Source organism: Eubalaena glacialis, chromosome 4, assembly GCF_028564815.1.
Source record: "Eubalaena glacialis isolate mEubGla1 chromosome 4, mEubGla1.1.hap2.+ XY, whole genome shotgun sequence".
Classification (NCBI taxonomy): Eukaryota; Metazoa; Chordata; class Mammalia; order Artiodactyla; family Balaenidae; genus Eubalaena; species Eubalaena glacialis.
The window spans coordinates 149,591,916-149,614,516 of NC_083719.1; the positions used below are offsets into that span (position 1 = coordinate 149,591,916).

At 45.8% G+C, this 22,601-nt stretch overlaps 1 protein-coding gene, 1 long non-coding RNA gene and 1 pseudogene across 6 annotated transcripts in view; 2 read left to right on the forward strand and 1 right to left on the reverse strand.

The window, feature by feature from the left end:
• TENM2 (teneurin transmembrane protein 2) overlaps positions 1-22,601 on the forward strand; it is a 988,081-nt gene that overhangs the window by 957,523 nt on the left and 7,957 nt on the right. For all 3 annotated transcript variants that reach the window (XM_061188437.1, XM_061188438.1, XM_061188439.1), the window contains 2 exons: positions 9,064-9,360; positions 10,828-12,442. In XM_061188437.1, the coding sequence (XP_061044420.1) occupies positions 9,064-9,360; positions 10,828-12,442 (1,912 nt within the window). The remainder of the gene's footprint in view (positions 1-9,063; positions 9,361-10,827; positions 12,443-22,601) is intronic.
• Positions 1-22,601, reverse strand: part of LOC133091069 (uncharacterized) — a 65,165-nt gene that overhangs the window by 20,263 nt on the left and 22,301 nt on the right. The window lies entirely within an intron of this gene.
• Positions 764-2,045, forward strand: LOC133090139 (PC-esterase domain-containing protein 1B-like; annotated as a pseudogene).

Here is a 22,601-nt window from a genome sequence, read left to right on the forward strand (position 1 = left end):
GCAATCTTTAAAAAGAAGAACAAACCAGAAAAGTTGGGGCAAATAGGAGTGTATGGACACCAAGAGCATGGATGGATTCACCGAAGGAAAGAATGTTGAAGAAAAGAAGGAAGGAGCCAATGAATGGGCCTTGAGAAAGACTGACGTTTGGGGATGGCCAGAGAAAGAGAAACTCACACAGGATACCGGGGGAGGTGAGAGAGGAGACCAGGGTGTCAGACTCTCCGGCAGAGTCATGGAAGGGAATCAGCATCGGTGCCCCAGCCCCAAGGAGCTAGGAATGCTACAGATGTGATAACGACCAAGAAGTAGTCACTGAAAGGAGCAACAAGGAAATCGCTGGGGATTTACTGACAAACGTTTCTTCGCTTTGGTGGAGTTGGAAGCCAAAATCAAGTAAAAGGAGGAGTGAGTGGGAGGTGAGGACCCAGACACAGCCAGTTCAAACAACTTTGCAAAAAGTGGCCTTGAAGGGGAAGCAAACGATAGGACTGTCCTGGAGGTGGAGTCAAAGATGGTTCCTTTCCTTTTTAAAGCAAGAAACTAGAATATGTTTAAGGTTTAAAGAAAGGAGCCAGCCCCAGGAGATTGAAGGAAACATAGAATGCCTAATTCTCCCCTCTCCGGGGCACGTCCTGGAGCAAAGTGCCTGAGGATGTAGGAGGACCAGCCACCTGAGCTGAGGGATCACCTTTACACCTGAGGAGCCATCCGCAGACCCACCGAGTGAAAGGAAGGAGCTAGGCGGCGCGTCCCGAGCGTCATGGGCCACGGGCTCGCCTCCGAAGTGCAGCAGCTGCTCCACAACAAGTTCGTGGTCATCCTGGCAGACTCGGTCCAGAGGGCCACGCACAAGGACCTGGTGCTCCTGCTGCAGAAGGACTGCCTGCTCACTCTCAGCCAGCTCAAGGCCAAAGGAGAGTACGGCTTCGAACAGGACGAGCTGGTGCACGGGGGCAAGCAGGGCCGCATGCGTAACGGCACCCACCACCGCGAGGTGCGCCAGTTCGGCTCCGGCCAGCACCTGGTGTGCTTCTACTTCCTGACGCGCGCGGACTCCTGACGCGCGACTACCTCGAAGCCATCCTGGAGGAGCTGCATTCGGGTGAGCACGACCCGAACCTGGTCACCATGAGCTCCTGCCTCTGGGACCTCACCAGGTACGGGGAGGACTCCTGGCCGAACTACCTGCAGAACCTGGAGAGCCTATTTGGGCGCCTGCGCCAGGTGCTGCCCTAGTCGTGACTCCTGGTTTGGAACACGGCCATGCCCGTGGGCGACAACATCACCAGTGGCTTCCTCCTGCCGGAGCTCCAACCCGGAGCCTCCACCCTGAAAACCAACGTGATTGAAGCCAACTTCTACAGCTCTGACGAGGCCCAAAAGCACGGCTCCGACGGAGGGCACTGGAACAAGCGCATGCACCAGCAACTCTCCCAGCTTCTGCTGGCCCACGTGGCCGACGCCTGGGGGGATGGAGCTGCCCCAGCGCGACCCAGTGGGCAAGTGCATCAAGGATGGCCCTGCCAGGGGAGGACCTGGCAGGAGACTTGAGAGGCAGCCCCCTCTCAAGGGGGGGCTGCAGAGATCAACCAGCCTTCCCTCCTCCACCCTGACCCCTGCCTCCGCCTGGGTGCTGCCCCCTGCCCCCGATGCCATCTCCCCGCCCACCCCAGTTCCCACTCCTGCCCCCACAACCCCGTCCCATCCCCTTTCACCAGGTGACACCCCCGTTCCTAGTCTGTCCCCAAGATGCCCATTTTTCTTCAGACCATCCTTTCCAATCAAATCAATTCTCCTTAAACCATTTCCATTCAGATATTCCCCCAACTACCCAGACAGAATTTGCCTTCAAAGTTGACTTTATGTTTAGCCCCCAGCCGCCTAGGCCTCCCTTCCCCCGACCCTGTTATCAGCAGCAGGCCCCTGTGGTCCATAGGGGTTTTCCCTGGCATCGTCCCTGTGGCCCCTATGTGCCCTGGAGAGGGCAGCCCAGAACTTCCAAGAGAAGGGCCCCAGCCTATGGAGAGCCAAGGCCTCAATAGACTGACCTGGGACTTCCTCCTCATGCACATGGACTGGACAGATCGTCTGACTCTCCCCAAACAGACTGACCTTGTTAACTGAAGCCTTTGGTCCATTGCTGTTGTCAGTAATAGCAGGGGAGAGCAGTCTGACCCATTCTGTTGGCTGTGGCCTCTCGCTGCACTCTGGGGGGATGGGGGGTGACCAGCAACATTCCTGCCTCCCCACTCCCTATTCTCTTTGTCTTTTTGTAAATATAAAATTGAAATTAAAAATGTGTTTCTTTGGGGCTTCCCTGGTGGCGTGGTGGTTAAGAATCCGCCTGCCAATGCAGGGGACACGGGTTCGAGCCCTGGTCTGGGAAGATCCCACATGCCACGGAGCAACTAAGCCCGTGTGCCACAACTACTGAGCCTACACTCTAGAGCTCGTGAGCCACAACTACTGAGCCCATGTGCCACAACTACTGAGCCCATGTGCCACAACTACTGAAGCCCGCATGCCTAGAGCTTGTGCTCTGCAACAAGAGAAGCCACTGCAATGAGAAGCCCGCACACCACAACGAAGAGTAGCCCCCGCTCACCGCAACTAGAGAAAGCCCGCAAGCAGCAACAAAGACCCAACACAGCCAAAAATAAAAAATTTATAAAAAAAAAATTTTGTTTCATTAAAAAAAAAAAGAAGAAGAAGAAAAAAGCTGAAGGCATCATGATCCCTGATTTCAAACTCTATTGCAAAGCTATAGTAATCAAAACAATATGGTACTGGAATTAAAATAGACACAAAGACTAATGAAAAAGAAAAAAAAGAAAAAACAAAAGACCAGTGGAACAGAATTGAGAGCCCAGAAATAAACCCACACATGTATGGTCAATTAATTTACAGCACAGCAGCCAAGAATATAAAATGGAGAAAGGACACTCTCTTCAACAAGTGGTGCTGGGAAAACTTGACAGCCCCATACAAAAGAATGGAACTGTACCACTATCTTATACCATGCACAAAAAGTAACTCAAATGGATTAAAAACTTGAACATAAGACCTGGAACCATAAAACTCCAAGAAAAAGCATAGGTTCCTTGACATTAGTCTCGACGATGATTTTTTGGATTTGACATAAAAGCAAAGGCAATAAAAGCGAAAACCAATAAGTGGGACTATTAAAAAGCTTACACAAGCAAAGGAAACCATCCACAAAATGAAAAGGCAGCCTTTTCATTATAATGTTTTTTAATATTTACAAATCATATATCTGATAAGGGGTTAATGTCTAAAACATAAAAAGAACTCGTACAACTCAATAGCAAAAAAAAGTTTTTTAAACCAATTCAACTAAGGGACTTCCCTGGTGGTGCAGTGGTTAAGAATCTGCCTGCCAATGCAGGGGACACGGGTTCGATCCCTGGTCCGGTAAGATCCCACATGCCGTGGAGCAACTAAGCCCATGCGGCACAACTACTGAGCCTGTGCTCTAGAACCCGTGCGCCACAACTACTGAAGCCCGTGCACCCTAAAGCCCATGCACTGCAACTACTGAGCCCATGCATCGCAACTACTGAAGCCCATGCGCTCTGGGGCCCATGTGCCGCAACTACTGAGCCTGCGTGCTGCAACTACTGAAGCCCGTGCGCCTAGAGCCCATGCTCCGCAACAAGAGAAGCCACTGCAATGAGAAGCTCACACACCGCAACGAAGAGTACCCCTGCTCGCCACAACTAGAGAAAGCCTGCACGCAGCAGCAAAGACCCGACACAGGCAAAAAAAAAAAGAAAGAAAGAAAAAAGAAAAGAAAAAACCCAATTCAACTAAGGGACTTCCCTGGTGGTACAATGGTAAAGAATCCACCTTCCAATGCAGAGGATGTGGGTTCGATCCCTGGTCGGGGAACTAAGATCCCACATGCCGCGGGGCAACTAAGCGCACGCGCCTCGACTAGTGAGCCCGCGTGCCACAAACTACAGAGCCCACACCCTCTGGAGCCTGCACACCACAACTACAGAGCCCACATGCTCTGGAGTCCGCACGCCACAACTAGAGAGAGAAAACCCGCACGCCACAGCTAGAGAGAAGCCCACACGACACAATGAAGAGCTCATGCGATGCAATGAAAGATCCCACATGCCCAACTAAGACCCAACGCAGCCAAAAATAAATAAATAAAAAATAAAAATAGATATACTAAAAACAAAAAAAACCAATTCAACTAAAAAATAAGATCTGTATAGACATTTTTCCAAAGAAGACATACAGATAGCCAACAGATCCATGAAAATGTGCTCAACATTACTGATCCCTAGGGATGTGCAAATCAAACCATAATGATATATTACCTCACACCTGTTAGAATGGCTATTATCAAAAAGACAAATAACAAGTGTTGACAAGGATGTAGAGAAAAGGGAATCCATGTGCACCATTGGTGCAGCCACTATGGAAAACAGTATGGGGTATCCTCAAAAAATTAAAAAATAGAACTACCATATGAGCCAGCAATTCCATTTCTGGACGTATATATGAAGAAAATGAAAACACTAACTCAAAAAGATATGAACCCCAGTGTTCACTGCAGCATTATTTACAATAGCCAAGACATGAAAGCAATGTAAGTGTCCATCAATGGACAAAATGGGTAAAGAAGATGTGATATATATATGTAATATACATACACACACACAAACAGAATATTATTCTGCCAAAAAAAAAAATGAAATATTGCCATTTGTGATATGGATGAACCTTGAGGGCATTATACTAAGTGAAATAAGTTGGACAGAGAAAGACAAATGCCATATGATCTCACTTACATGTGGAATCTTTAAAAAGAAGAAAAAAAAAACAAGATCATAGGTACTGAGAACAGATTGGTGGTTGACAGAGGTGAGGAGTGGGGGTGGGCACAATGGAAAAAGAGAGTCAAAAGGCACAAGCTTCCAGTTACAAAATAAATGAGTAATGGGGTTGTAATGTACAGCATGGCCCTTATAGTTAATACTGTATTGTGTATCTGAAAGTTGCTAAGAGAGTAGATCTTAAAAGTTCTCACAAGAAAAAAAATTTCACAGCTACGTACAGTGACTAATGTTAACTAGTCTTATTACGGTGATCATTTCACAATAGATACAATATTGAATCACTATGTTGCACACCTGAAACTAATATAATATTGCATGTCAATTTTATCTTAACTTTCAAAATAAACATAAAAATCATTGATTAAAAAAGTTGTGAAGACAGTAAATCTTGTGTTTTTTCCTTTTTCTTTTTTCTTTCATATCTATATGAGAGGATGAATGTTAACCAAACTTAATGTGGTGATCATTTCACCATATATGTAAGTCAGATTATTATGCTGTACACCTTAAACTTATGCAATGATGTATGTCAATTATTTCATTAAAATCGGGGGGTGGGGGGAAGTTAGCTCAAATCAGCACTATAACAAAATCCCATGCCCAGGGACATGATGAATTTGGAAATAAAATCCCACCCTAAATTATCAATGGCTAATGATTAGCACCTATTCCTTTTTTATGGTTGGTACACCTGGGCCAAGAGACAAAAGGCCTCGATAGCTTTAAGTAATAGTGACAGACCTAAATGGTAGCAATCTGAGGTTGGGGACCCATCTTCTGTGCTTGCCCACTATGCTGTTCTTTCTGCATTCTTAGCACCTTCATATACTAATATAGTTGTTATAATGATAATCATGCTTGTATATTTGATTTACCTGTTAGCATCTCCGATGAATACACGTTATAGCGGTATAAATACATACAAACATACACATACGTACATACACACACGATTATATTATGGATATATGATTTGTCTGTTGGTCTCCCCCAGGTAACTGAAGATAGGGCCTTATATCACACTAAGTGTATTTTAACCAATAGTATGCTTCGGAATCACCCAGCTCCTATTCCCCGGGGGGCTGATTCAGCAGCTGTGGAGTCAGCCCTGCAGCCATGCTTTAGAGAGCATCCCGGGTAGTTTAGAATTGCATGTCTGATGGACAGCCACTTGTCAGAGGGGGTGGTACAGCCTAGGGGTGAAGACAGTGAGCTCAGGATTGGGACCCTGGATCCACCACTTACTATTTGTGTAAGCTTGAGCAGGGCACTTAAACCTGTCTATGCCTTGCATGTAAAATGGGGATAATAGTGCTTGCCTGGGAGTGTTGTGAGGATTAAACAAGATAAAACATGGGCAGTGCTGAGAACACACTAAGCCCATCGTAAGTTCTTGGGACGTGTTGCTTTGTTAGTGTTGTTCATCCTTGCATTCCAGAGCAGGCACCATGCCTGACAGGAGCAGAGATTTAACGTTCAATAAATAATAAATGCACTGGGGGATGTATGCTATCCGCAAAGAGAAGCAAAAGGGAAAAGAATAAGCAAAGGGATAGAAGAATAGAAGGATGGCCAAGGAGGTGGGACATGCATAGGCATGGTGGGGGAAATCCTGAAAATCCTTCCTCATTGTTGCCACAGTATTCATTCTGCCTAATAAAATGTTAACGAGGTCTTGAACTGAAACTCTTAAACACACAGGATTAAGAATCTTGGTGGCCTTCTGCTGTTGTCCCAAATGAAGCAACGCAGTATGTCCAAACTTGTGTTTCCAGAGGAAGTGATCTTTCTGACGCCAGCTTGTGGTCTGCTCTGGAACTCTAGACCATATCTTCAACATCTTCAGTGATTCTGACAGCATTAACTTTTGGGCCTGTTGAAAATATCCTACCACACTCAACTCTTTGCTTTCTTGACGATTCTTCCCAATTACCGCAGGTTTGACGATATGACTCTTCCACTTGAAGCTGGATTTCGTTATAATCCCAAGAACTCACCACCTTTATTCTCTTTCCATGCCTTAGCTTTCTTTTTTTTTTCTAAACGTTTATCTCACATGTTCTGTCCCCTTTTCTCTGGGATGACTCCATGAAAACAGCAATGGTTTGGGGAATCAGGTGGTCCTGGGTTCAAATCCTGCCTCTGCCTCTGAGGGTAATTGCCCATATATAAAATAATTTCTACCTAGGTTGTGAGAATTAAACTGGGATCAGATATGTAAAGTACCTAGCACAGTACCTGTCAAAGCGTCAAGGGTTTATCAGTTTAGATTAGTTTCAACTGCTGGTAACAGAAATGAGAAATAACAGGATCTTATACAAGATACAGGCTTATTATTTTTTATGACCTAAAAGGAGTCTAGCGGGAAGCAATTCATGGCTGGTACAGATGACCTAGGTCATCTTGAAGACACCTAGGTTGACAGGGATCTAGACTCTCTCTCTGGATGAACCATTATCTTTGAGGTTTAACATCCTCAAAGTCACCCCATATTCACAAAGTGAACACTGGAGCGCCGGTGGTCACATCCACATTTCACCTAAGAAGAGAAGGAAAGTGGGAAGAACAAAAGGGTGCCTACTTCTTAGCTAAGTCTGCTTGCTTTAAGGTTCCCAGAAGACCCAGCCAACAACTACTACTTAAATCACTTTAGCCACCCCAGTCTCCAAAGGAAGCTGTGAAATGTAGTTCTTTACCTGGGTACAATGCTGCTCCCCAATATAACAGGTGCCTGTCATGTTAGAATTATTCCTTGTCTCCTCCAAAGCCGCAGGGTGGAACCCTGTGGAGTCCCTTACAGTCTCTTCATCATTTGACACATCTCAGGGCACTCAACGCATGTACGATATATACAATGCAGAAAACAGTAAAGCTGGTTCGTTAACTAGTCAAAGTCTGAAGACCTAAGTTCCAGACCAACCTACTACTTCATTGCTGTGTGACCTTGAGCAAGTATATAACCTCTGTTGGAGGCTCAGTTTCCTCATTTGTGAGCATCAACTCAGACAGTGGATGCAAACTGCCTAACACAATGCCTATATAGAGTAGCCCTCAGCACATGTCAAAGTTACTATTACCACCAACGTCATCATCACCATCATCATATTATCGTTAAGTGCTATTGAAGTATTAGGGTAAAGTGAGCAGGTACCAGACATGTCTCACATCCCCTCCTTCTGCATGTTTATACCTTCCCTTGCCTTCAGCAGTCACCCCAGGGATGTCTGGATTTACAGTCAATTACGTTGAAAGAGCCTGGGCTGAGTTGGCCTCATTTCCTTCCCTTCCATCCACTCAGGGCTAGCTGCATCTCTAGAGTCCCTCTCCTTTCCCCCTACCCAGAGTCTAGTCTCTCAGCCCTGCCTTCTGAGACTGGCTCTCTTCTCTGATCAGATCGACTTCTAAATAAATATTAAATTATGTCTGGATGTGTTCCATTATTCCTTTCAAATCTAAGTAAATCAGTTCCTCCCTTTGTTGGAATTCCCCAGGCCTGTTGCGATCACCCCACTGATGTCTTGCATCCTTGACAGTGGCGAAATTTTTCTCTAGATGGGAGAATTAAAGGAGTTCACATAGGAATAAGGCTTCGTATTCCCAGATCTTTGTAAAATATGTATTTCTGAGACCTTCTCCTCACCTTCCTAGGTACCTTTTTTTTAAGGTTTCGGAAGAAATATTTGCACCTGTTCTTAAAGATCATTAGCTCTTCATTAGCTGATGATGTGCCACAAAAGGGTTGTAAGTGTGCAAAGATACAAATCCTCTTGCTTCCCAGGGTGGCCAGGCAGGACAGTTAGAACCCCAGGGTCCAGGGCTATTGTGTACGGCTATGTAATTTGTGCACTGCCCAGTTTTTCCCGTTCACACTCTCTACAACACGATGGCACCCCTGTAACTGTGCAGTGCCCAGCCTACCTAACTGCTCATGGCAGCCATGCCCAGATCAGTCATCTCTGGCCATTAGCAGCCTTGCTATATTCTAGTGCACCCTACAAAAATGACCATTTTCTATGTGTACTATGACGTGAAGGAGTTTAGAAAGCACTTCTCTAAATAACTTCAAGGGTATTTCTTCTTCCAGCGCACACACAGGCCCTGGCCACGCCAGCTGTGTCTTCCATAGAAGCCTGAGCTAACATGCCCCGGTGATGTCTTTCAAAGCAGGCCCATTGTGTTTTCCTAGGTCCACGGAAGAAATCTCTTGTCCATTGACTATGACCGGAATATTCGGACAGAGAAGATCTACGATGATCACCGGAAGTTCACCCTGAGGATCATTTATGACCAGGTGGGCCGTCCCTTCCTCTGGCTCCCCAGCAGTGGGCTGGCGGCTGTCAACGTCTCCTATTTCTTCAATGGGCGCTTGGCTGGCCTTCAGCGTGGGGCCATGAGCGAGAGGACAGACATCGACAAGCAAGGCCGGATCGTGTCCCGCATGTTTGCCGACGGGAAAGTGTGGAGCTATTCCTACCTTGACAAGGTGGGTGGATGTGCTGCCCTCGCTCATCTGGGGCTAGCTCTCTCTCTCTCATTCATGCTTCTCTGTTTAAGCTGACCTGATAGACTTTGCCATAAGACATTGTAACATCTTTACTTTGACTCTACCAGGGCTCCCCACGCACTCTCACCCTCTGGGAGGGAGGAAATCTGAAGGAAAATGTTATTCATAGCCCAGCACTATTACCATTAAAAGCAAAAAAAAAAAAGTTCTAGATGCTCAGCAATGGCAAAAAGGGTGGACTGTCTGATTTTTACCCCAAAATAACAGTGCTGTTGAAACGGACAGAATCATCCCACTGGCAGTGCGGCTTATCACTCCTTATGAACTGGAAATGCAGTGATTCATTTCTGCCTTGCCCGAAACTGAGCCATCAGGGTAGGGAATTCTGCCTAAAACTCGAGCATACAGACCAGCACCCTCCCCTACTTGGCCTATTGGCTGAACCAGCCAATGGATTCTTGCTATATATTTTCCTGTGTCTGCAAGTGGCAGACTCAGGTCTCCGTGTCAGAAAAGGTCCAGTTGTAGCAGCGGTAAAAAGAGATGCCTTCAGGGCATGAGTCAATACTTTTAAAGGCTGCCCTTGTCATCTAGTCATCAGACAAGGGCTTGCTCAGCCTGGGCCTCTCATCTGGACTCACCTCCACACAAGCCCATTTCCATTTCTTCCTTTCTTGCCTCCTCACGACAGCGGTCACTTGCAGATAGAGCTGTTACCTCCTCTGTAAAGGGGCTGCTGTCTCTTTGGTCCCTTCTGAATACTGTTCTCATTACGCCATAAGATGCTACAATGGTTGACCAGGGGAGGCAAGAATCTCTCCACAGCTTCAAGTTTGAGGCCATTCTTTCCCCAAACAATCAATGATTCTGGGTTACTTGATCTTTTCGGTAGCTTCTAAATGGAGGATGTGCTTTCTCCTTAGATTTAATCAGCGGTGTCCCAAACATAGTATGTGTATCACACCTGTCCCCTGCTGGGCCAGCAGCAGTCATTTCTAACCAGTCTCAGGATTTCTTGTCATTGAGCCTGGAGGCAGTCCTTCAGAGGCACGCCTCTCACCTCAGTCCTTCAGACCCCTTGCGACTCAAAGTTATGGTCCAAGCAACATCAGCATCACCTGGGAGTTTGTTCCAGAAGTAGATTCTCAGGCCACCTCTCCACCACCCTCCCCCACCGAACTACTGAATCAGAATCTGCCTTTTAACCAGATCCCTGGGTATTTCGCATGCACGTTCAAGTTTGGGGAGCATTCCCCCAAGTAGCCACCATGATCTGTAGAGTAGCATGCCCGATGAAATCAATTTATCCATAATCTCTGGTCTAAATTTCCCCATCCTTCACGGCTTTTGAATTGCCACTTAGGGAAATGGAATAAATTCTGTCCATTTGAGCACTTGGTCCTAAATGGCCAACTCATGTGTTCCCTTCCGCTTTCCTTCCTCCAGTCCATGGTCCTCCTGCTTCAGAGTCAGCGTCAGTACATATTCGAGTACGACTCCTCTGAACGCCTCCACGCCGTCACCATGCCCAGTGTTGCCCGGCACAGCATGTCCACTCACACCTCCATTGGCTACATCCGCAACACTTACAACCCGCCTGAGAGCAACGCTTCGGTCATCTTTGACTACAGTGATGACGGCCGCATCCTAAAGACATCCTTTTTAGGCACTGGGCGCCAGGTATTCTATAAGTATGGGAAACTCTCCAAGCTATCGGAGATTGTCTATGACAGTACTGCCATCACTTTCGGGTATGATGAGACCACCGGTGTCTTAAAAATGGTCAGCCTCCAAAGTGGGGGCTTCTCCTGCACCATCAGGTACCGGAAGATTGGCCCACTTGTGGACAAGCAAATCTACAGGTTCTCTGAGGAAGGCATGGTCAACGCCAGGTTTGAATACACCTATCACGACAACAGCTTCCGGATCGCAAGCATCAAGCCGGTCATAAGTGAGACTCCCCTTCCTGTTGACCTCTACCGCTACGACGAGATTTCTGGCAAAGTGGAGCACTTCGGCAAGTTCGGAGTCATCTATTATGATATCAACCAGATCATCACCACGGCTGTGATGACCCTCAGCAAGCACTTTGACACCCACGGGCGGATCAAGGAAGTCCAGTACGAGATGTTCCGGTCCCTCATGTACTGGATGACGGTGCAGTATGACAGCATGGGCAGGGTAATCAAGAGGGAGCTGAAACTGGGGCCCTATGCCAACACCACTAAGTACACCTATGACTATGATGGGGATGGGCAGCTCCAGAGCGTGGCCGTCAATGACCGCCCGACCTGGCGCTACAGCTACGACCTCAATGGGAACCTCCACTTGCTGAACCCGGGGAACAGCGTGCGCCTCATGCCCTTGCGCTACGACCTCCGAGATCGGATAACCAGGCTCGGTGACGTGCAGTATAAAATTGACGACGATGGCTATCTGTGCCAGCGAGGGGCTGACATCTTTGAGTATAACTCCAAGGGCCTTCTAACGAGAGCCTACAACAAGGCCAGTGGCTGGAGTGTCCAGTACCGCTACGATGGCGTGGGGCGGCGGGCTTCCTACAAGACCAACCTGGGCCACCATTTGCAATATTTCTACTCTGACCTCCACAACCCGACTCGCATCACCCATGTCTACAATCACTCCAACTCGGAGATAACCTCGCTCTACTATGATCTCCAAGGTCACCTCTTTGCCATGGAGAGCAGCAGTGGAGAGGAGTATTATGTTGCCTCAGATAACACAGGGACTCCCCTGGCTGTGTTCAGCATCAATGGTCTCATGATCAAGCAGTTGCAGTACACCGCCTACGGGGAGATTTATTACGACTCCAACCCTGACTTCCAGATGGTCATTGGCTTCCATGGGGGACTCTACGATCCCCTGACCAAGCTGGTCCACTTCACGCAGCGTGATTATGACGTGCTGGCGGGACGATGGACCTCGCCGGACTATACCATGTGGAAAAATGTGGGCCAGGAGCCGGCCCCCTTTAACCTGTATATGTTCAAGAGCAACAATCCTCTCAGCAATGAGCTGGATTTGAAGAACTACGTGACAGGTGAGGACCTGGCCACCTCAGTTGGGCAGTGGCTCCCCGTGGGGTGGTGGTCCCAGTAGACTGCCGGGGATTTCAAAACAAGGTCTTATGTCTGACGCTAGGAGAATCCTGGAGGGCTGTGTACGCCGGCAGTACAGGATCTAGAGCAGTCAAGTGACAGCAGTACAGAGCAGTCATCAGGTCTATTTGAACATGTCCTGACCACTTTCAAGTCCATTCAATTGAAATAACTTTTATAAGAGCCCTTACTACCCCAAAGAGGAAAGCAGCCTTATGAAGGGGGAAAGAATGGGACTCTGGTCTCAGAAATACCTGATTCAAATTCTCTCTCTTGTATTTATAAGCTAAAGGACCTTGGGCTAGTTGTCCAGTATCTCTGAGCTGTAGTTTCCTTCTCTGCAAAAGGGCACTAGCAAAATCATCTCACAGAGTGATCGTAAGAAGGAAATGAACTTATGCAGGTAAAGTCTAGTGCCTGGCACTTAGACTGAGGATGTTCACAAAAGGGTATCTGCTCATGTTATTAACATCACCATTACTAGTGAAGCAATGAATGAGCATAGGTACTGAAATGACTGTGACCCAGTTCCTGACCTCACAACCAGGCTGGTGAGATACAAATACAAATAGCCAATGATAATGCAAAGCAGAATTAAGTCTGTGCTACCATATAGGTGTTTGCTCAGTTATTTATTCAACAAACATTTATAGTGGGCCAGCATGCTACATTCTGGGGATACAATGATAAGCAAGACAAACACTCTTCTCTCAAAGGGGTGTGTGCGTGTGTGTGTGTGTGTGTGTGTGTGTGTGTGTGTGTAGCACACGTGCAGGTGACTTCAGATTTGAAAATTCTGACATAGTACAGAAGAGCCCCGTGTCAAACTGGGCCTGAAGGATGAGGGGGATCTTGGTTGGCAGAAATGAGCTCAAGGCTGAAGAAAGACTATGAGCAAAAGTCAAAAGGACAAAGGAAGCTTGGAGACGGGTGCGGATAGAGGGGCCAAGGAGGGCAAATCATCTACTTCCTCATGATAAGTGAGAAATTGGTAAAAGGAGGGGGGTCCCTATCCATCTATTTCCATCCATCTCCATCCATCCACCTATTCACGGATATTTTCATCTAATACATAAGTACTAGAGATGCAGTGGAGAGCAAGATAGAGTCCCTATCTTCAGGGAGATAAGCAAGGAAATCTGGATGGATGGATGGATGGATGGATGGATGGGAGGAAAAATATCAACTTTCAGCAAGGAATCTGGAGCCATCTCACCTGTACATGCATTGTAGAGGAGTAACAATAGGGACCCCAATTCCAAGCCCCCCAAGTTCCAGGAAACTCATAGCTCTTGGCCAGGGGCCAGGGAAGCATCAAGCTCAAGGGGTCCCTACCCTCAGGTGGCCAGGGATCACTTGTCCACCCCCAAGATTGGAAAGAAAGCAGCAGCTCCTTGGAACACAGTGCTGCCCTCAGTGCCCCGTGCTGCAGAAAGAAATAGATGACCCTAAAGGTCAACTTGTGGCCCTGCTATGCCTCACTGACAAGTTCCAGAGCCTCTGAAGTTGAACCCAGCATCCTCCTACAACCGAAGCAGCTGCTACCTTTGGAGGGCAGGAGTTTTGGCCAAGCTAGTTCCCTCCTGGTCTGCCCAGTGCGCCTCATCAGGAGGCCCTGCCATGCTACTCTGCCAGGGCGTCCTCTCTTCCCCAGGGCTTGGCAGGGTTTGTGTACCCCCAGTTCACTGCAGTTTCAAATAAAGGACTTCTCAGGAAAGTACACACCCATATGTATATAGTTTCAGATAATGATAAAGGCAGGGAAGATAAATGAAATAGGTAAGGAGTTAGAGAGTGGTGGGAAGTGTCTTGTTTATTTAGGGAGCTCACAGATAGGTGGCATTTGAGCAGAGGCCATTATGAAGTGGGGGAGGGAGAGGAAGCATATTCCAGACAAAGGAAACAATGTGAATGGGGAGGCAGCCCATGCCTATCTCAGCCATAGGAGAAGAAGGCCCCGCCCCGCAAGAATGCGCTTCCCAGAGCCTGGCTTGGCACTGGATACCTTAGGGATGAATCAGCCAGAGGCAAATAAAAAGAAAGCCCTCAGCGTGGGATGAACACACACCTACAGCTGCCAAGACCCAAACAAAATCATTCGCAGAGCACACTGCGCCTCACTGACCCCCTCAGCTACTCTCCTGGTTCTCCTGAAAAGACAAAAAGAAATTAGAGTTTTCTGAATAGCAAGACGGCTTTCCTCATTCCAGTGCTTCATGGAGACTCAACAAATGGGCATCAAATCAAGTTGAACTAAGTCCAACAAAACTGAATCCAGAAAACATTAGAAAGAGTCTAAAATAAAAGGTAATGTTAGAGAAGCTACATGCATAGCGCTGACGTCTGCAGTCAAAGCAAAGTAAGAGGGGCTGGGTGAAGAGAGCAGGACCAGGCACAAGCCCCCACCTGCTGCCGCTCCACGTGAGATGACCCCTGGAGACTGCACCCCAGAAGAGAACACCAAATCATTCTCCGCCATTCGGATGTCGGCTAATCTGTAAACCCATCTATATGCATCTTGATTTGCATCGTAGGAGATGAGCAGAGTGGCTGAACTTGCAGCTCACAATTTAAGAAGGAATTAAGATGTAGTCAGCAGGAACACAATGAACAGAACTACTCTCTCTCTGGTGCTCAAAAGAATCTTTGCTGTTTGGAAACAGAGCTCTCTGAATGCAAGAGACAGCTCCTGAGGCTGAAGGAGGCTGTTTCCGCCCCAAAATGCTGGCACAAAGGAGAGCAGCAGAGAATACCCGTTAGGAGCTCAAAGACATCTGGGCTGGACACAGCTGTATCTACCTAGGGGGGTAAGGGAGGGCAAGAAGTGATTCCTTTCCCATTCACGGGCTCTAAAGCTGCACCCTTTTTAACAGTTATTGTTTAAGGTAATATATTGCTGATTGATGTATCTGTGATACGAAAGATGTTAGAGGAAAGGATATAAAAGACAGACTGAGAGATACAGACCCTCTCCCCAAAAACCTGCAGTGCCCTGGGCTTTTCCAGTGACAGTGAGTCCCAGGAAACTCCTCAGTCCTGGGCAGCCTGTGCTCAGGCCCAAGCCTGGCCTGTCCTCGAGCCGGTTCCTTCTGATTTTAGAACCTGAATACATCTCCAGACACCAATTCTGGCCTTGCCAATCACTTGCTGTGTGACCTATACGAATGTCTTAAACTTTCTGAGCCTTAGTTTCTTCATTGGCAGCATTGTGCCAGGAACAGCACTCACTCTGTAGTGCTGTGAAAAGTAAGTGAATCATGACACATAAGGCACCTAGCCCTGGGCAAAGGCTTATCAATGGTAGGAACGCATTTGTTACTTATAAGCAGCTATGGACTTGGAGACAGGGAGTTTGTAGGTGAGGAGTGAAATTACCACCTTTGTGTAATTCTCTGGGGTTCCCAGGGGTCTCCAGCTCCACCCTGAAACACATCCCAACTCTGCTCTGAGTGGCATTGCTTTGGCAAATCTGAAACCCCAAATTTGGAGTTAAGCAAACCTCCCATATGTCACCCACGATGACTCGGGTTGGCTTCTCCCCGGCTGGTCTCTGGGCTTACAGACCCCCAGGCACACATGAGTGTGAAGTCGGATTTTGTGGAGTTTGATTTCCCTAAGTGAGGAGGGAGACCCAACCTCCTCCTTGCTTTACTCTCTTCCCTCTCTGCACTTACCACCTAGGCTGCTGTGCTGACAGCGTGTGTTAGAGAGAGCGCACGGGCTTCAGCTGCCCATGCTGTGAAGAACATGAGGAGGGGGAGTGATGGGCTATTAGGAGGGGCCACATCGCCACTCCTACCTCAAGGACTCCCTCTTGACAGATTGTTTAGGGAGGCTGTCACCAGAGACAGCCAGTGACTTTGAATGGAGGAGGGGTGTTTGTGTGATGCCAGAAGTGCCTTCTGCAGGATGGAGGAGACAAGAAACTTGAAGAAACATTTCAGAAGAGAGTTAGACTTGGAAACCAAGCCACGTTAGAAACTTTAAAAGATAAAACAGATAGATGACATGAACTATACTGTTCATGGGAGCAGCCATTAAAATGTCTGGTCCCAAAGGCAGGGGGTTGTTAACAACATCTCCTGGAGACTAGGGAGGGATCCCTGCAGGGGAAAGATCACGTTGGGGAGAGTCTGCTGAGGGCAAAGACCTCTCTCTTGCCTTTCTTGGGATTCCCTCCATATCCCTGGTGAAAGATGGGATGAGTTTATATGTTGTTCAGATGAAGTATTAAATAACATGGAAACACAGATGGGGAAAGTTAGTTTCTCTTCAGTAATCTTTTTATTCCCCCAATTCGGCAGAGGAGAAAGCCTCCACTTGATGCTGGTGTGTATGTAACACCTCATTAGCACTTCTCATCTCCCTTTTTAACAGAAAGAGCAGGTCTAAGACTCCCCTGGCAGCAGGTAACAAAATCATGCTCCAGTTTAATTGCGTTGTTTTGTTTTAATTTTACAGTTATTTTCTGTTTGCATCAAGTGAGAGTGCTTTCCCACTTATGGTAGTGACATAAAGTTTCTTTTTTATAATGGATTTGCTTAAGTAGAAAAACAAGTACAGGTGATCCCTGGATATGGCAAAACAACCACGATAGGTGATCATGACTGGTAACCACGAATACGCAAAGTTTGGTAACCGCACTGCACAGCATTCACCACCTACTCTGCACAGAGGTGCTCTGTGGATATACGATCATTGCTAGACTAAAGCGAGGCTTCTGTCTGCTTGATGCTGACACACTTTTTAAGGCAATTTCAAACTTGTATTCTTAAATGAGTTTTTTTATTGATGTATAGTTGACTTACAATATTACATTAGCTTCAGGTGTACAACATAGTGATTCAATATTTTTATAGATTATGCACAAACGTTATTACAGTACTACTGACTATATTCCCTGAGTTGTACATTACATCCCTGTGACCTATTTATAACTGGTAGTTGTAGCTTTTAATCCCCTTCACCTATTTAGCCCATTTCCCAACCCACCTCCCCTCTGGCAACCACCTGTTTGTTCTCTGTATCTGAGTCTGTTTGTTTTGTTACATTTGTTCATTTGTTTTGTTTTTTAGAGTCCACATTTAAGTGAAAACATGTTATTTGTCTTTCTCTAACTTCTTTCACTTAGAATCTCCTCCAGGTCCATCCATGTTGTCACATATGGCAAGATTTCACTCTTCTTTATAGCTGAGTAATGTTCCATTATATATGTATATATACCACATCTTCTTTATCCATTCATCTGTCCATGGACACTTAGGTTCCATATGTTGGCTATTGTAAATAATGCTACAATGAACATGGGGTTGCATATATCTTTTCAAATTAGTGTTTTCTTTGGATAAATACCCAGGAATGGAATTGCTGGATCATATGGTAGTTGTATTTTTAATTTTTGAGGACCCTCCATACTGTTTTCCATAGTGGCTACACCAATTCACATTCCCATCAACACTGCACGAGAGGTCCCTTTTCTCCACATCTTCACCAACACTTACTGTTTCTTGTCTTTTTGATGACAGTGATTCTGACAGGTGTGAGGTACTATCTCACTGTGGCTTTTATTTGCATCTCTCTGATGATTATTGATGTTAAATGACTCTTAAATGGGCTGTCGCTAATACGTGTACTTGCCACGTCATTCAAGGAACTTGTTTCTGCCTAAGGCTGATGGACACACTGTGGATTCCAGAGTCCCTCTCATTAGAGGGTGTTCTAGGCCTCTATGTTTAGTAGCAAAGTCAGCATTAAACCCCTCATAGCAGTCCCAGGGCAGGAGGTGGGTAGACCTTACTCAGCCCCTTCAGAAGCATCTTCTCAAGCAGGTACAGGTAGTTCCTCTGTCACACACACTACTCAGGGTGGCTTTTGCCACATATATTCAGTGTTTGTTCATCCACTCCATGGATACTTATTGAGCACCTATTTTGTGCTAGGCCTGGGGAGACATCAGTGAATGAAACAGATTTTTTAACTCCGTGTCCTGATGGAGCTTACATTCTCAGTGAGGGAGACAGACAATAAACAATAAATGTAATAAATGCCCAAATGAGACACATGTTCAAGTGTGGTAACTGTTTTGGGGGTGGGGGGATGAGTGGAGGAAGGGGACTTGGGATTGCTGGGGGTGGGAACAGGCAGGGGTTAAACATGAAGTTGGCCTTATTGGAGGCAACATCTGAGCAAGACTTGAGAAAGGGAAAAGTGAGACAGCCAGAAGATACCTTCAGGGAAGCACACTCCAGGCAGAGGGCTTGCCTGTATAAAGGCTCCGAGATGAGTGTGCACCTGGCATGTTCAAGAAACAGCACAGAGGCTGGAGCTGAGTGAGCAAGAGAGAGAGAGGAGGAGATGAGGTCAGAGAGATCATGGGCAAGGGTCCTTAGAGACCATTAGAAGGACTTTCACTTTTTCATTGAGAGAAATGGGGGATCCCTGGAGTGTTACGAGTAAAGGAATGGTAAGGGCCTGTTCCATGTCTAAAGGTATGTGAAGCATACAAGGTATGAAAGTAGGGAGGCCAGTTAGAAATCAAGGCAAGAGATGATGGGCCAGGGTTGAGGTGGTGGAAGTGGTGAGAAGTGGACACAGATTCTGGTCTATTTTAAAAGTGAAAGTAAAGGATTTAACCATAGGACCCAGCAATTCCACACCTAGGTGTATACACAAGAGAACTGAAAAGAGGTTTTCAAACATCAGTTTGTACCATCATCAGAAAGTCTACAAATAATAAATGCTGGAGAGGGTGTGGAGAAAAGGGAACCATCCTACACTGTTGGCAGGGATGAAAACTGGTGCAACCACTATGGAGAACAGTATGGAGGTTCCTAAAAAAACTAAAAATAGAACTACCATATGATCCAGCAATCCCACTCCTGGGCATATATCCAGAAAAGATGAAACTATAACTCAGAAAGATACATGCACCCCAATGTTCATAGCAGCACTATTTACAATAGCCAAGACATGGAAGAAACCTAAGCCCATCAACAGATAAATGGATAAAGATGTGGCATATATATACAATGGAATATTACTCAGCCATAAAAAAGAATGAAATAATGCCATTTGCAGCAATATGAATGGACCTAGAGATTATCATACTAAGTGAAAAAATCAGAGAGAGAAAGACAAATATTATATGATATCACTTATATGTAGAATCTAAAAAATAGTACAAATTAAGTTATTTAAAAACATAAACTCACAGACAGAGAAAAAAAGTATGGTTACCAAAGGGGAAGGGAGGAGGGAGGGATAAACTAGGAGTTTGAGATTAACAGATACACACTACTATATATAAAATAGATACACAACAAGGACCTGCTGTATTGCACAGGGAACTATATTCAATATTTTGTAATCAGCTATAATGGAAAAGAATTTGAAAAAGAATATATATGTAGAGCCCCTCAATTCCAGACAAGATGGCGGAGTAGAAGGACTTACGCTCACTTCTTCTCATGAAACACCAAAATCACAACTAACCACTGAACACCAAAATCACAACTGCTGAACAACCATCAACAAAAAAGATATTTTACCTACCAAAGACAAAGAAGAAGTCACAATGAGACAGGAAAAGGGGTGCTTTCACTCTATAATCAAATCCCATACCTGCTGGGTGGGTGACCCATGAACTGGAAAATAATTATATTGCAGAGGTTCTCCCACAGGAGTGACTTCTGAGCCCCATGTCAGGCTCCCCAGCCTGAGGATCTGGCAACAGGAGGAGGAGCCCCAGAGCATTTGGCTTGGAAGGCCAGAGGAACTTGAGTGCAGGAGCTCCACAGGACTGGAGGAAACAGAGACTCCACTCTTGGAGGATGCACACAAGATTTCACATGCACTGGGCCCAGCACAAAGCAGTGACTCCATAGGAGCCTGGGCTAGACCTACCTGTGGGTCTTGGAGGGTCTCCTGGGGAGGCAGCAGTTGGCTGTGGCTCACTGTGGGGGCAAGAACACTGGTGGTGGAGGTCCCAGGGAATATTGATTGGTGTGAGATCTCGCAGAGGTCACCATTTTGACACCAAGACCTGGCCCCACCCAACAGCCTGCAGGCTCCAGTGCTGGGACACCTCAGGCCAAACAACCAGTGGGGTGGGGGAGAGAACACAGTCCCACCCATCAGCAGACAGGCTGCCTAAAGTTGTACTGAGCTCACAGCCACCTAAAAATATACCCCTTGACACAGCCCTGCCCACCAGAGGGACAAGCCCAGCTCCAAGCACCAGTGTGCAGGCATCAGTCCCTCCTACCAGGAAGCCTACACAAGCCTCTGGACCAACCTCAGCCACCAGAGAGCAGACACCAGAAGAAGAAGGAACTACGAACCTGCAGCCTGCAGAAAGGAGACCACAAACACAGAAAGTCAGACAAAATGAGACAGCAGAGAAATATGTTTCAGACGAAGGAACAAGATAAAAACCCAGAAGAACAAGTAAGTGAAGTGGAGATAGGCAATCTACCTGAAAAAGAATTCAGAGTAATGATAGTAAAGATGATCCAAGATCTTGGAAAAAGAATGGAGGCACAGACTGAGGAAATACAAAAAATGCTTAACAAAGACCTAGAAGATTTAAAGAACAGAGATGAACAATACAATAACTGAAATGAAAAATACACTAGAAGGAATCAAAAGCAGAATAAATGAGGCAGAAGAACAAATAAGTGAGCTGGAAGGGAGTGCTGGAAATCATTGCTGTGGAATAGAACAAAGAAAAAAGAATGAAAAGAAATGAGGCCAGTCTCAGAGACCTCTGGGACAACATTAAACACACCAACATTCATATTATAGAGGTCCCAGAAGGAGAAGAGAGAGAGAAAAGCCCAAGAAAATATTTGAAGAGATTATAGCTGTAAAATCCCCTAACATGAGAAAGGAAACACTCGTGCAAGTCCAGGAAGTGCAGAGTCCCACACAAGATAAACCCAAGGAGGAACACGCCAAGACACATATTAATCAATGACAAAAATGAAAGACAAAGAAAAAATATTAAAAACAAGGGAAAAGCAACAAATAACATACAAGGGAATCCCCATAAAAATCAGACTATCAGCTGATTTTTCAGCAGAAACTCTGCAGGCCAGAAGGGAGTGGCACGATATAGTTAAAGTGATGAAAGGGAAAAACCGACAACCAAGAATACTCTACCCAGCAAGGCTCTTGCTCAGATTCGATGGATAAAGTAAAAGGTTTACAGACAAGGAAAAGCTAATAGAATTCAGCACCACCAAACCAGCTTTACAACAAATCCTAAAGGAACTTCTCTAGGTGGAAAAGAAGGCCACAACTAAAAACAAGAAAATTACAAATGGGAAAGCTCACCGGTAAAGGCAAACATAAAGTAAAGGTAGGAAATCATCCACATACAAATATGATATCAAAACCATCAGTCGTGAGAAGAGCAGAGTACAAATACAGGATATTGTAAATGCATAGGAAATTAGAAGACCAGCAACTTAAAACCATCTTGTATACATATAGACTTCTATATCAAAACCTCATGGGAACTGCAAACCAAAAATCTACAATAGATACATACACACACACACACACACACACACACACACACACACAAGTAATCCAAACACAACACTAAAGATAGTTATCAAATCACAAGAGAGAGAACAAAAGAGGAAGGGAAGAAAAAAGCCCTACGAAAGCAAATCCAAAACAATTAACAAAACGGCAATAAAAACATACATATCGAAAATTACCTTAAATGTAAATGGAGTAAATGCTCCAACCAAAAGACATAGACTGGCTCAATGGATACAAAAACAAGACCCGGATATATGCTGTCTACAAGAGACCCACTTCAGATCTAGAGACACATACAGACTGAAAGTGGGGAGGTGGAAAAGGGTATTCCATGCAAATAGAAATCAAAAGAAAGCTGGAGTATCAATATCAGACAAAATAGACTTTAAAATAAAGACTGTTACAAGAGACAAAGAAGGACACCACATAATGATCAAGGGATCAATCCAAGAAGAAGATATAACAATTGTAAATATATGTGCACCCAGCATAGGAGCACCTCAAAATATAAGGCAAATACTAACAGCCATAAAAGGAGAATCAACAGTAACA